The sequence below is a fragment of the Thermobia domestica genome, chromosome 12, assembly GCF_964235325.1.
Source record: "Thermobia domestica chromosome 12, izTheDome1.hap1.1, whole genome shotgun sequence".
NCBI classification, from domain to species: Eukaryota; Metazoa; Arthropoda; class Insecta; order Zygentoma; family Lepismatidae; genus Thermobia; species Thermobia domestica.
The window spans coordinates 128,915,180-128,928,771 of NC_137465.1; the positions used below are offsets into that span (position 1 = coordinate 128,915,180).

The following is a 13,592-nucleotide window of genomic DNA, read 5'->3' on the forward strand; positions in this document are numbered from 1 at the left end:
TCACCCACTAATGACAGAAATGCTCCCGGAATATGGTACTATTGTGACTGGAAGAAAAGCAGGAAATCGAAGACAAATTATCATCAGTGTAAAAACTATATCTGTAGAGCGCACAACCTCCACGTGCAATTGTAACTTCAAAATATTTACGCAGGTAGTAAATTTGAATAAACAAGGGGTGAAAGTGGCACTACAGAAGTACTGAAGATCCATTTTCAATCCGATCGTAAACGTATCTCGGGTAAATTTTACTGTTCCTGGGGACTTTTATCTGTCATGCCAACGCCTGAAATCATCACTGTCAACGAGTAAGAAGTCTGAAAATCTTGATTCTGAAGTTGTTACTGGCCACTAGTGAAATAAAATCAAATTCAAGATGTTGTGATTAAAATGTAGTATACAGTATATATTCAGTACCACAAACTGTTTTTTGTGCTTACTATTACTTTCTATCATTTATTTATTAACTTCCTGAGCTTAACATGTTACAATTATAAACCGAGACTTAGGAAGGTGGTAATAATGGGATGAATGATAAGGAAGTGGGAAAAAACGAGAAAAATTCGAGAGAGCCTGAGCACATGGTTTTTCAAACCACAAAGCCCTTTTGCTAGGAGCTGAGATCGAACTAGCGACCAAACTTGCCAGAGCAAAATACTCTACTATTGAGCCACCGCGACCTATCATTTCCCTTTCAGTTGTTGTTTGAATATTGACTGAATAGTAATAAGGAATCATTATATCATTGACTTTCTTTTCAAATAACCTAATCAATTTTAAGTGCGTGTATTCTGAAATATATTCTCATTATTAATGAGAATATTGGTCACCCTGTCCAACAAGCTAACGAAAATTAATACAATACTCGCGCACAAACATTTCATAAGTACTGAATTTCATTTCTGTACTCCATACTACAAATGACAGAAAATAAGGGTGGTTTTCTTCACGTATTATTGGAAACTGTAATTACTATTTTTCCTTGTATGAAAATAAATGATTTAATAAACTTCGAATGCATTAAAAAATAATGTCATGGTAATACAGAAGGTCGATCCGCTTATATGTGTCCAATTTTGAAATAGCACTAACCTTATGAAAATCCATGGGACCACCATCGGTTGGCCTCAATGTGATGGCCATGTGTTCTGGCAATAGCTCTGCACCGAAACTTCCACTGTAGAAGACTACGACGAAGTACAGGAAGTGGAATCTTCTCCCATTCCTCCCGGTAGGCTTTCCACAGGCCCCCGAGAGTAGTGACACGACGAGAAGAAAGTGCCCTTTTCAGTAGACCAAACCCGTAGAAATCCATGGGACTGGCATCTGGTGATTTCACTGATATATCATGAAATGGAATAGCACGAATACCGGTGTCTGTCTCCATCTGCTTCAGAAAGTTCTGGGTAGAACGAGATGTATGTGAGGAGGCCTTATCCATATGCACAGACACTTGCTTTATGGCATGCCCATACAAACGAGGCAGATCTTCTGTATAAATTGGGGTCAGTATATGTTGCTGAAAGAATGCAGAGTTGATTTTACAGTTTTTAGGGACCTGACGAATTGTTAACTTACCCTGATAAGAGTAACCGGTGACAACCATAAATCCTTTCAAGAAAGTTGCTTTGCAATGGCGGATGAACGCAGGACGGCTTTTTGCATCTCGCGAAGTGTAAGTTATCGAGCGAATTTTGCCACAATCTGATAGATATACCCATGCTTCATCTAGTGTGGCCACAAACTTCCACTTTTCCCCAGATAGACGGTGTTCATAGAGGCGCCTGCTGTTGGTCTTTCTCTCACGGCGATGGGCCGCACTTAGGTAATGTCCATGACTTTTAAAGACCCTCCGGAGGTTTAATTTCCCACTCAGGGCGCGGTTAACAGTTGATTGTGGTATGTGGAATCGAGCTGCCATCACACGTTGCGGAGAGGGATTTTCTTGTAAGGCCATTCGCCGCAACTTCTGAGCTACTTGTGGAGTCACTGTGGTACACGCTCGCTTCCTCGACCCCTTAGTGGGTGAATGCTTACCTGGTATGTCTTCTTTTTTATACTGCTTGATTATGTTCTTGATAGTCGTCGAGCCCAATGCACAACCATTTTCTTTGCACTGCTTTTGAATTTTAGAAACCGAATATTTGGCGTGGAAAAGTCTAATTACGTAGCCCTTCCAAAAACGGTTCACCTTTGGAGCCATGATGCACACGATACACAGTTTCGCTTGGAAGACGATAGAATGGACCTCCAGGTATAGCACACGCGTTTAACCACTTGGTTCGATCGCTTCTGTGGTCAGGGGTACGGGTGTAAAATTGGACACACATACGCGGATCGACCTTCTGTATAAATAGTATTTTCAATACATTTTTCATTTAAGTTTAGTTTTAGAAGCACGGTCCAAAAGATCGTGCGCGACCTCTCATTTACGAAACTAGGACGCGACTTCTGAAGGGTTAAGAGTGAAATACATCAATACTACATTTCCACTGACAATGAACAATTCAGGGATAAAGTTTGATAGGTGTCAAGGAATCCAACTCGTGTCCATCCATCATCCATCCACATATGTAGTCCATAATTTTTCCTTCACTATCGACTTCTTCACATCATTCTGGCTTCATTTGTAGTGTGGCATAAACGATTGCCGTAAGAAATTCTTACCCCTAGTGAATTATCCAGATTGTTTTCCTTAACACTAAATAAATAAATATTTAAATGCGGATAAGAGTTCTCTCATGATTATTAAACATCTGCAGATTAAATTATTTTTTGTATGAATCCGTTAACAGAATACAGTTAGTACCTTCTCACTAAAAGTTTAACGTCTTTTAGCACTGAGCTATATGAGACGTGGGCCTACAATTCTTAAGATGGGATCCGAACCACCTTAATGTGTTCAAATCTTTAATGTTGTGTCCTATGCTAGTATCACCTAGACCAGCGTTTCCCAACCTTTTTCAACTTGCGGCACACTACGGGTGTTACTTGGATTCTCGCGGCACACTTATAGATATTATTTGTAAATATAAAACACAGTGGTATTTTTTCTGTGATTATTGATCTCCTTCTCACAGAGAAGAAAGCTCGATCACTGGTTTTTCCCCGTGGTAAATCACTATGCTTATTTTTCATTCTAATTTAAAAATAGAAAACAATTGCAATGGAATATTGGACTCAGGTTTTTAAAAATACCCTTTCTTTTTAAAAACTGTATCCAACCTTTTACTAAGAAGGAAGATCACTAAATAACGAACGAACAAACAAATCTCTTTTACTTTTAAAACACAAATGTAGGTAATTTGTGGAAAGGATTGAATATTTTAAATTTTCAAGTTACGAAATAATCTGCAACAATAAAGAAGCAATAATGGTCATAACAATGATAACAAATACTTTTTTCAACATTAGAAATGTACAGAACAGTAACCCGGTATGAAACTTAAAATTGTAGATTCTTTGAAGAGGTTCATAGTAATGTGAAATACAAATATACATTTTTTCCTACGTTTTGCAATTTGATTGCTATAAAATTAATAATTTTGTTTCGATTCCTCGCGGCACACCAGCGGCCTATTCACGGCACACCAGTGTTCCGCGGCACACCGGTTGGGAAACGCTGACCTAGATTATTGAACATTGATCAATACATCACGCAAAAAGTAACATTATGAGAACACCGAACACACTGATATTAGTAAATAAGTAAAATGCAATCTTCAATTCAAACGTCTCATATTTTTAGTTTGTAGAATAAGAAGAAAATCATAAGAACAAATGAATAAGGATGAAAGAATTGTGCAAATAAGGAAGTTATCGCATAAAGAGATCGACAACGTGATCCTGCAAACCAAAAATGTGCACCATAGTAGCTAGACACTGCTCAGCTACAATGCAAAGATAAAATATATGAGAAGGGTGATCAGATTAAATCTAACCGATTTTCAAAGTGCATTTACTTTATAGAAAAGCAGTGTTGCCACCACCGGCTGTGTGCCATCGGACCAGCAGCATTGTGAACTATCGCCCGACATAGTAATTTCCATTGAAACAACTACATTGCATTGCAGATATAGGAATTTCATTCTATTCCTCTCTGTCTGTTTTCCACAGGCCAACAAGGATACAAGAGTAGTTATGTTGTAGTCGTTGTTTTAACAGCAACATCGAAATGGACTTAAACCCACTGCACTAGCGTCAAGGCTTTTTACATTAATGTTCTTAAAGGGAATAACGAATTCCCGTTTCCTGCTCCATGTAAAGATAAAATCGGAGGAACGATAGTGCGGTATGGCTAGGCGCTTTGTCCATAAGAATCCTCACCGAGTTTTTGTTGGTTCCGTACAAACGAGGTATGTCTTTCCAATAGATTGGGGTCATGATGGATTCCTGAAAGTAGGCAACATCCACCTTCACGATCTTGTTTATCCTATCCCTCGTAACTTCCCCTTGTAACCTTATCTGGCAACAACCATGATTCCCTGAGGAAAACTTACTCGGAGCTCGCGGTAAAAATTTCACGAACGTTACCATGTGAGTGAGATAATGAAATTCTCATCCAGTATGACAACAGTCTTCCACCTGGACTCCGCAGACTGTTTTCTCAAATTTACGGCAGTTCTTATGTTCAGCAATGTAATACAGGAGGAGATTGTGAACCAGGCCCCTATCTACGCATCGCAGACCAAGACGAAGACGACTGATGTGGCTGACAATAGACTGTGCAAAATTTCATCTCTGAGCAATGTCACGTTGGGTACTCCTTAACTGCTAGTCGACAAATTCCACGAAGCACCTTAGGTGACACTATTACTGGAAACTTCGACTAGGTCTCTTTGTTGGCGAATGGTTATAGTTTCCCGACATTTTTCTCTATTCGATTATACAAAAAAATATGCAAGGAAAACAGCCACGATGTTCCCTTCCCAATAACCGCTAACTTTCGGTGTGTAAAAATTTGATTTTGCAACATTTAATAAAATAAATACAGAAAATTTTAGGCCATTTCAGGTTTACGGTAAGGAATTCAATCGCTTGGTAGCAGCACTCGTGAACATGCTCGACAAGTTATTATGAATAATTCGAAAATACTGTGTGTTAACTTGCATGGAGGATGGCTGTTGTGTATGTGTGCGTGACTCCGAAAATCACGGTCTTCTGGAAGAGCTACATTTGTTACTATTATAGCCAAATAAGTAAATCACAGAAAGGTATCAACGCTGTGTTTAATCACAACAAAATAATCACCAATGCTGTTATGCCTCCCCCTAGGAATTCGTAAATATCGGAGCTCCGTGCGTATCTTCGATGTTGTGCAAAACGTGTGTTTCTCGGTGTGAACTGAGAATTCACTGTCTTAAAGAACAATAGCAAGGGAAGTACAACGCACTGCCGCGTCTATAAATCGCGTAAGTGCGCAACATTTACATTTGGTACAGATGCATAAAACTCGAGTTTATACGATCTTTTCTTCACGTATCAAGGACAGGAAGACGAACAATCGAAAGCTGAACAAATGCCCCCCTGCACGAGACAGGTGAAACTTTGTATTTACTCTGGACATAGTCATGGATGAATGTTGGAATGTGATTTTACCCCGTCATTTCTGAGTACGTAAATGTACGAATTTTTTTTCCACGCGATTTTATGATTATTGTTACAATGGCAAATTTACACAGAGTGCACTAAATGACTAAATTCAATGCAGCATTTTGTCAAACGAACATTTTGAAGCCATTATACCAACATGATATTTCTCAAATATGGTAGCAATACACCTTGCATTATTACTCACCAGCACAAAGCGTCCAGTCATACGGCGAAGTCATACATGGATCGGACGGCACGTGAAACCGGAATTCATGTAATCATTCATCTGAATTCACTTTCACACATTTCTTTAAAATCCTCCATGGCTTCATGTGGGTTCCCGTTGTTGAGATGAACACTGGGCTATCGGCACTCGCGCATATTCGACTATTTTTGGAAATTTTGTCTAGAGAAGTGGAACAGATTTGATAAAACTGTGCTTTAATGCAGTTTCCTTCACTGGAAATGTAAATGAAGAGCAATAGCTAACAGACAGAGCTTGTATATCGCGCACAACCGATGATGGTTTCGTGGTAATTCTAAAGCTGGTACGGGTATTAAATTCATTACCATAAACATGAAAAGACCTCTGCAAGTAGAAGTAATGGATGTCACATATTATACCATACAAACGAAATTAATATTACAGTTTCTAGTACGAATAAAATAAATAAATAAATAAATAAATAATAAACATTAAAACTTACCTGTAAATAGTATCTGGTTGGTAGCCCTGTGTCCCAACAAGGATGGAGATCTGCCAAATACCTATTAAGGTCTCCCAAATAAACTAGACAGCGATGAACGGCCTGTCTTGCCCATTCCACTCCACTCACTTCCGGTAGTTTAGCGCTACTTGTTGACTTTCCTGGAATACAATTGGAAAATCGTGTGAATATCACGTCACGCCTATGTAATATCTTGTTTTGGAGCAAAAATTCAATGTATACATATTTTTGCTTTCGATCTTTTTGTTTCACAGATCTCTTTCTACACATTATTGTATACTCGTAATCCTATCTAAGAAGAGTGTTTAACTATCATTTAAGTGTAAAATAGGAAGCAAATGTTATTCTCAATATCCCTCCAATGAAGCAATGCGATAACAATCATCATAAAACTATTTCCAATTAAGCATAGCTAAACAAAATAAACACATTTTTACCATTATAAGAGAGAGAAATGAAGCAAATATTTTGAGCTAATCAGTAATTAAAATACATATAAAACATATGTACATTACAGTGAAGAACAAAAGGTAATATTTTGACATGGAGGAAAATGACAAGTTTTGTTCTCTGACTATCATTAAAACGTATCTTAGAATTAACTGAAATGAGTAACCTTTAACTCATTTCTTCCTACACGTACCTACTTTAACAGTACTACTGTACCTGTTATATTTTTGATATTAACATTTTGAGATAATTAAAGCCCAAGTTCACATTACGACTATTGTGACTTAAATTTTCTGGAGTTATTCTTTTCGAGTTTTCGGTATAATAAACAAATCATACTGCCTGCAGAAAAATTAAACATCATTTTATAAGTTTAAAAAAAAAAAAATCTAAATTGTATTTAGCATTCTTCCAATACCTTCAACAATACTAAAAAAGGAAATAAAAACAATACTACTAAATATATTGAATCTCTATAAAAGAAAATGAATGATCAAAGTATGAATAATACACGTCTGAATAACTTATTATTACCAATATACTATTAACAGCATAATTCAGTAAGTAAAAGTTATATATACACCTTTCTTCAAGCCTCCGTCATTCACCAAGAGGGGAAAATCTATTATGCCGCGTAGATCCAGTTTATATTCAATTTGCAATCTGAATATCAAATGATGGTAATTGCCAATTCCTCCACACAGGTGACTCTGAAGATAAGCAATTTCCAACGGATTCCATTCATTGCCCTGGAAATAATATAATGTTACAGTAATAAACAAAGCAGGCAACAGAAAGTTTCATATTTGCATTTATCGTAAGTTGGTACAGTACGTAACTGTAACGCATCTGACAGTTGCAGTAGTCTATAAACTAAGAGAAAACGAAATAATAATAATAATAATACAGATGAGAAACTACAACATCGAGAAATACACAAAAAATAAACATTAAAATACAACGAAACTGTAATTTGAACCGTGTCCTAAAGTTTAGAATGTGACCCGTAGGTTAAAGTAGACCGATAATAAAAATAAGCAAACGAAAATGATGAATCAGAGAAATGTTGATTGAGTGGTACGAGAGAAGGTGCCCTGAGAAAATCCATGAGCAAAGATTTGCTTACCACCGAGCCTACAATAGACATTATACTCAGAAGTAAGCGCTTTAACTGTCAGTGTAGAAAAACGGATATTTGATTTCTGATCAGTAAGATATTAATTTTGAAGATGACACATCACTCACTTTCGTCTGTCCGAAATCTGAATAATAAACTGAGGACGAAAAGCCACGATTTATATTCAGAATAGACTGAAATAGTGATGTCATCATTTCCTCTTCGTTGCCATGGTGATCGCCATGTTTTTTCTAAACAAATGCATGAAGCAATAGGAATACTATGAAGTATACTGTTAATACGAACACACAGTTAATAATATAATAATTTTAAAATATTCTGAGGACAAAGTAAAGTTGGCACGGTCCACTATTTAGAAAATTTATGAGTGATATCTAGTAATTAACGAAGTAACATATAAGAAACATTTTTTTACATGGGTCATATCTCTAGGTAATCTGATAAAATAGAAATTGCATAAGTAATGCCACCGCTATTACCACGTAATGCACAATGAACAAAAGCAACTATACGCAATGTAAAAACTCTAAAGTACAGACTGATGAACTGTGTGTTTGTTGTTATGGAATGTTTGTTGTGTAAGTTTGGGACTCTTGAAAGTGAAGGTATTGTAGTGAGCGTCAATTCCCCGGTTAATTTTTTCCTTTCCTTTCCTTTCCTTTTTTTTTTTTTTTTTTTTTTTTTAATATATATTTTTATTTTTGCAACAAAATTAGTATTTCAATTACTTCTTTTTAAGTACCAAATTTGTGTTGAGTATTTTTGTTTTCTCTTAGTCAAAGCGAAGGATTTATTTCCTTTCTCGCTCCAGTTCATTTATCTCCCCCTCGCGCTGACCTCAAGTTCAGCTCTCTGGTCGTTAACGAAATATCTTCAGTTACCAAGGAAATATCTATGTTTCACAACTCAATGTCTACTATATGTAATCTTAGTATTAGTGATATTATTATTAATAATATTATTAGTGTTAGAAGAGCCAATATAGTTCGTGTGTTTAAAAATCTTTTCATTTTTGTTTTTAGAAGCCAGATAAAGAAGTATCTTTTCTTTTCTCAAACTACAGATTTTATACATGTTTTAAAAGTGTGTGTTTTACAAATAAAATATATGAAGGGTGATTCATGGTACAAATATATAAAATCTTATTGTTTTCAATACCTATAAAGGTACTTGGGTGTGTTACTATAATGGTACTTAATTCCTATAATGGTACGTGGGTATATCCAACCACATACACGCATGCGCACAAACAGAACCCTTCTTCCTTACTCAGCTCCGCCCAGGCATCTTCAGGAAAGCCAATCTTGGTAGGAAGTTCCGTTATCAGCATGACGTGTTCCTATCACTATCTTTTCCTCCCACACAGAGGAACTTTTCTCTGTTCGACTTTGACTCTAGTGTCGTACGCAAACCAATCAATTTTTTTTTCAGGTTGGTAACTACTATTTGGTTCCTCCTCAGGGAACTTTTCGTCTACCAAGCATGACCAATCTTTGATCTTACGAGCCTAGTGCAACGTCTACGCCCGTTACGCTTCTTCGCACGAGACCTAAATTGGTGCCAACTGCATAACTTTTCGAGCCCTTTACAAACCCAGTTTTGGGCTCCTTCGACATCTTGCTTTCTTTGTTCTGAGGCAACTCAAGGTCGTACTATCTAGATGGAGTTCGCAATGTCTTAGGTATGACGTAGCCCAGAACACCGAGTGATTCCTAGTAAACCCTGCCGTCTCTCTCTGCCTCACTCTGCCCGGCTTCCCCGGAAGCCTCCATACCTCATCCTCTTGGCTAACTTGGCACTCTGTTTCTGAAAGCTTGACGACAGCCAGGGGTCTGCCCCCTTCGAACCTGGCAATCTGCTTCAGCAAGCTTAACTACAGCCAGGACATAGCGCCAGAAACTGCTGGTAAACTTAGGAAGCTGACAGTATTGATGTGAGTTTGGATAGACTTTAGGTTCATTGCCTAGCTAGCCCGTCTCACCGGTAGATCAAACAGTTACACCAGTATACCTGAACCTTGTACTAGGATTGACTCGTGCCCTACCAATCTAGCGAGATTTTTGTTTTGTTTTGATAGTGAGTTTCTTCTGTGATACTTATTGCAGATTGACACAAGTCACGTACATTACAAATATTTTCTATCAACACTTTTCTACACAACGTCCCCCGACTCGTGGACTTGAGTTATCAATAGGACTAATAAACCGCACCGTATACTGCAGAGAATAAACTCTTTTGCTTTGATACTAAGATCCTAAAAGTTTGGTGGCTATCAAGCCTTAATCGAGATAACAAACACCTATATGTAGGAAGTTTAGTTTTGGCCAAGGCCAGCGCTACACTGTAAAACTAAGGCCTTCAGATCCTCAGCCATGAGCATTGCGTATCAGTGCACGACAGTTGTCGGGCCTTAGCATCTGAGTAAGACTTATATAGTATGGATTCACGGATAGATATTCACGTAGAATACGCCATAACGTTGTGGGTGAAATTTCAAATTCACTGGATCCAGAAGAAATACAGTTCTTCGAAATCCGTATGTAGGTTACACAAACTTGCTCCACATCTTCAGATACTGAAAATAACTGCTTTTTCTCTTGCAAATGTAACCACTTTCCTTGAACTGTGTGTACCACTTCCTAACAGAATTGTCAGACGGTATATTTTTCCCATACCGTGTGCGAAAATATTGTTGCATAATTGTAACGGACCTCGTTGTGTGATATTCAAGGGCACAGTAAGTCATTTCAATAACAATACTAGCCATACTACACAATTGCAAAACTGCCCCTAGCGGCAGAATCTGGGAACAAAGGTATCGAAACAAATTACAAACAAAAATATTCAGTTATGCTACACTTAACGCATTTTCAATAACTGTATCAATCACCCAAATTTAATGCAACAATGACGAAACCTGACACTCATTTTGAAAATTCCTGTATATAAAATTACTACTGGTAGCTTCAATATCCTTTTGAATCACTGAGTATTATACGTTAAATTTAATTCAATCATTTCCTTTTTAGTATCAAACACGTGTTTCCTAAAGCAGTGCTTGTCGAATTATGATTCGTGGACCATAAGTCCTCGAGGTATATCTTACAGTATACCTTATGGTTTGGCTATTCATTATTTCAAAAATAGCTAAGTAACTAATAAATAAATAAATAAATAAATAAATAAATAAATAAAAATGAAAGACAGAGAAAACCGAATTGAATTGAGTTGCGAATTACACACTTTAACTGAGAAGTGAAATCTTTCAGCTTAACGTCCAACATTTAGGGCCATTTAGCTACGGGAAACGATGACTAAGGCAAGTGAATGATTACTGAAGAATTGGTGAAATGACAATGTGGGAGAAAATGGGAGTACCTCTAGAAAACCTATGGACACGATATTGTCCACCACAAACTTACTTGGCCGGGGATCAAATCTGGGGGTTCTAGCGCTGAGCCACAGTGACCCCCACTATAGTTAAGAATCTCCAACTGGTTTAGATTATACAATTCTATAAAATAACGATTACACACATTATAATAGCTTATATAATTATTATAGAATATTCTTGACAGCCTTTAATTTTACACACACAGTGTAGCAATTTTCATTGTGCCCTGGCCGTCAGTGCATAGAAGGACTGTTGGAAGTTCTTTTGTGGAATGCTGTTGAAAACTCTTGTCGCAGCCCTCTTGATGGCCGTTACGTCATCAAATTACGAACATTTGAGCGCAGACTTGAGTTTAGGAAATAGAAAATAATCGCACGGGATGAGATCTGATGAATAGAGACGACAAGACAACACAGATCCCCGTTTGAGGAAGAAGGTCTTGCACAATCACTGCCTTCTGACTTGGGCCATTGTCATGGAACAGATGCCACTGAAAATAACCCCAATACTAGTGCCTCACGTGTGTTACGTTGAAGTAACCGCTTCAATACCTCAAGGTAAAATAAGGCATTAACTGTACATCCTGTAGGCAAAAATTTCTTATGCAAAATGTCCTTACTATCATAAAGAACAAGCTGATAGCTTGATTTTGGATTTTGACTTGTGCAGTTTTTTGGCTTGTGGAGAGTTACGAGACTTCCACTGTGCACTATGACGTTTTGTTGACGCGTCATATTGAGAAACTTACAATTCAATTGATACCTACAACTTGTCCCTTGTGACAGTTGCTTTCCTCTGATTTTTTCCCCCCTGCACGTGGTTATAACAACCAGCTAAGGACTGTTTCTATGGCAACAGCACGTTCAGCCAATTATAGTGGCTCACTTCTCTCGCTCTGCAGTGATAAACATTCCACCCTCTCCGCACGTTGCCAGTTTGAATACAAACAAATGCACATTGTTTTACTCAATGTCCACTTGAGTATTGGACCTACTAGTTATTGAAAGCATTCTTATGTGTATTATGTGCCGCACAGTTACTTTATTCATGTGCAACTCCCCAGCAAGGATTCGCAATGTCGCATTTCGGTCTTCTGAGATCAGTGTGCTCACTTTCTCCAATTCCTGTGTTCTCACTGTCCTTGCTGCAACCGGACATTCGTAGTCTTCAATAGACTCTCGTCTCTTTCTGAAACGCCTGTAGCATATAAATACATGCACACGGGATAAACAAGTGGTCCCATACACTTGTTGCCACATTTGATAAGTTTCTGTACCAGTCTTACCAAGACGTGCAAAAAACTCGATGTTCGCTCTTTGTTCCATATTGAACTAACGACGCTGCTCAAACAACACCTGCCTACACTCACCACGCTCACACACGTAACTGTCAGTCAAGATCAATGCACTTGGTATCAGTTACTCATGAAACATCTTTTGCCTTCGCCACACAGCTCACATGCACAGCTGCGCCACACGTTAAGAACAAAAATCAGCCTCGATTTCAAATTGCCACACTGTGTGTATAAGCTAATATGTACTAATTTTCTTCTATTAATAGCAATGTACAATTAAGAGAGTTTAATCACCGACGAGACTGTCCTCAAAATTCAAGTATACTGGTATAATAAAAGAAAAAATATATCTGTTTTCGAAGGGTACAAGACTAGGTTGTACCTTAGAAAATAAAATTGGTGCTCACTTTTATATTTATATATATATATATATATATATATATATATATATATATATATATATATATATATATATATATTAGAGAGAGAGAAACGCTGTCCTAAAGTATTAACTTTCTACATAAAACTCAAATTCTACAATATGAACGGTAGAAATCTTTACACTTAGCATTGCTTTAAAAAAAAATACTGGATTGTAATGTTTCACACATCGACCCATCACTGAATTACACCATCACCTCCTAATAGTATGTTGGACTTGTAACCACAGTTCTGATGATGCAACGCATTTTCTCGCGGAGTTAAATCAAGGACCTAAGTAATTAGAAGTTAAAATTTGTTCGTTTACTGGATTCGAATCTAGGGTCCGAGACTATACAAGATGTAGAGCTACAACTTAACGTGGGATCAGAAACACATGAGCTCCCACCGAGAACAGAACCTGGGTTTCCCGAGCTAACGAAGTCTACGCTATGATAATATAAAACTCCAGTGAGAGTTTATGTGTAAGGGTAAACGATAAGATTTATGAGTGTTTGATTAAGGAAAAATCGTGGGATGTTACAGAGAAGTCAAGTGAAAGTTTATCAAAACTGG

The 13,592-nt window shown here is 37.4% G+C and overlaps 1 protein-coding gene across 2 annotated transcripts in view; it reads right to left on the reverse strand.

Annotated features, from left to right (window-relative positions):
- Smg5 (Smg5 nonsense mediated mRNA decay factor) overlaps nucleotides 1-13,592 on the reverse strand; it is a 153,223-nt gene that overhangs the window by 120,903 nt on the left and 18,728 nt on the right. For both annotated transcript variants that reach the window (XM_081734090.1, XM_081734091.1), the window contains exons 3-4: nucleotides 7,354-7,519; nucleotides 6,300-6,460 (exon numbers count right to left, since the gene is read on the reverse strand). In XM_081734090.1, coding sequence (XP_081590216.1) covers nucleotides 6,300-6,460; nucleotides 7,354-7,519 — 327 coding nt within the window. The remainder of the gene's footprint in view (nucleotides 1-6,299; nucleotides 6,461-7,353; nucleotides 7,520-13,592) is intronic.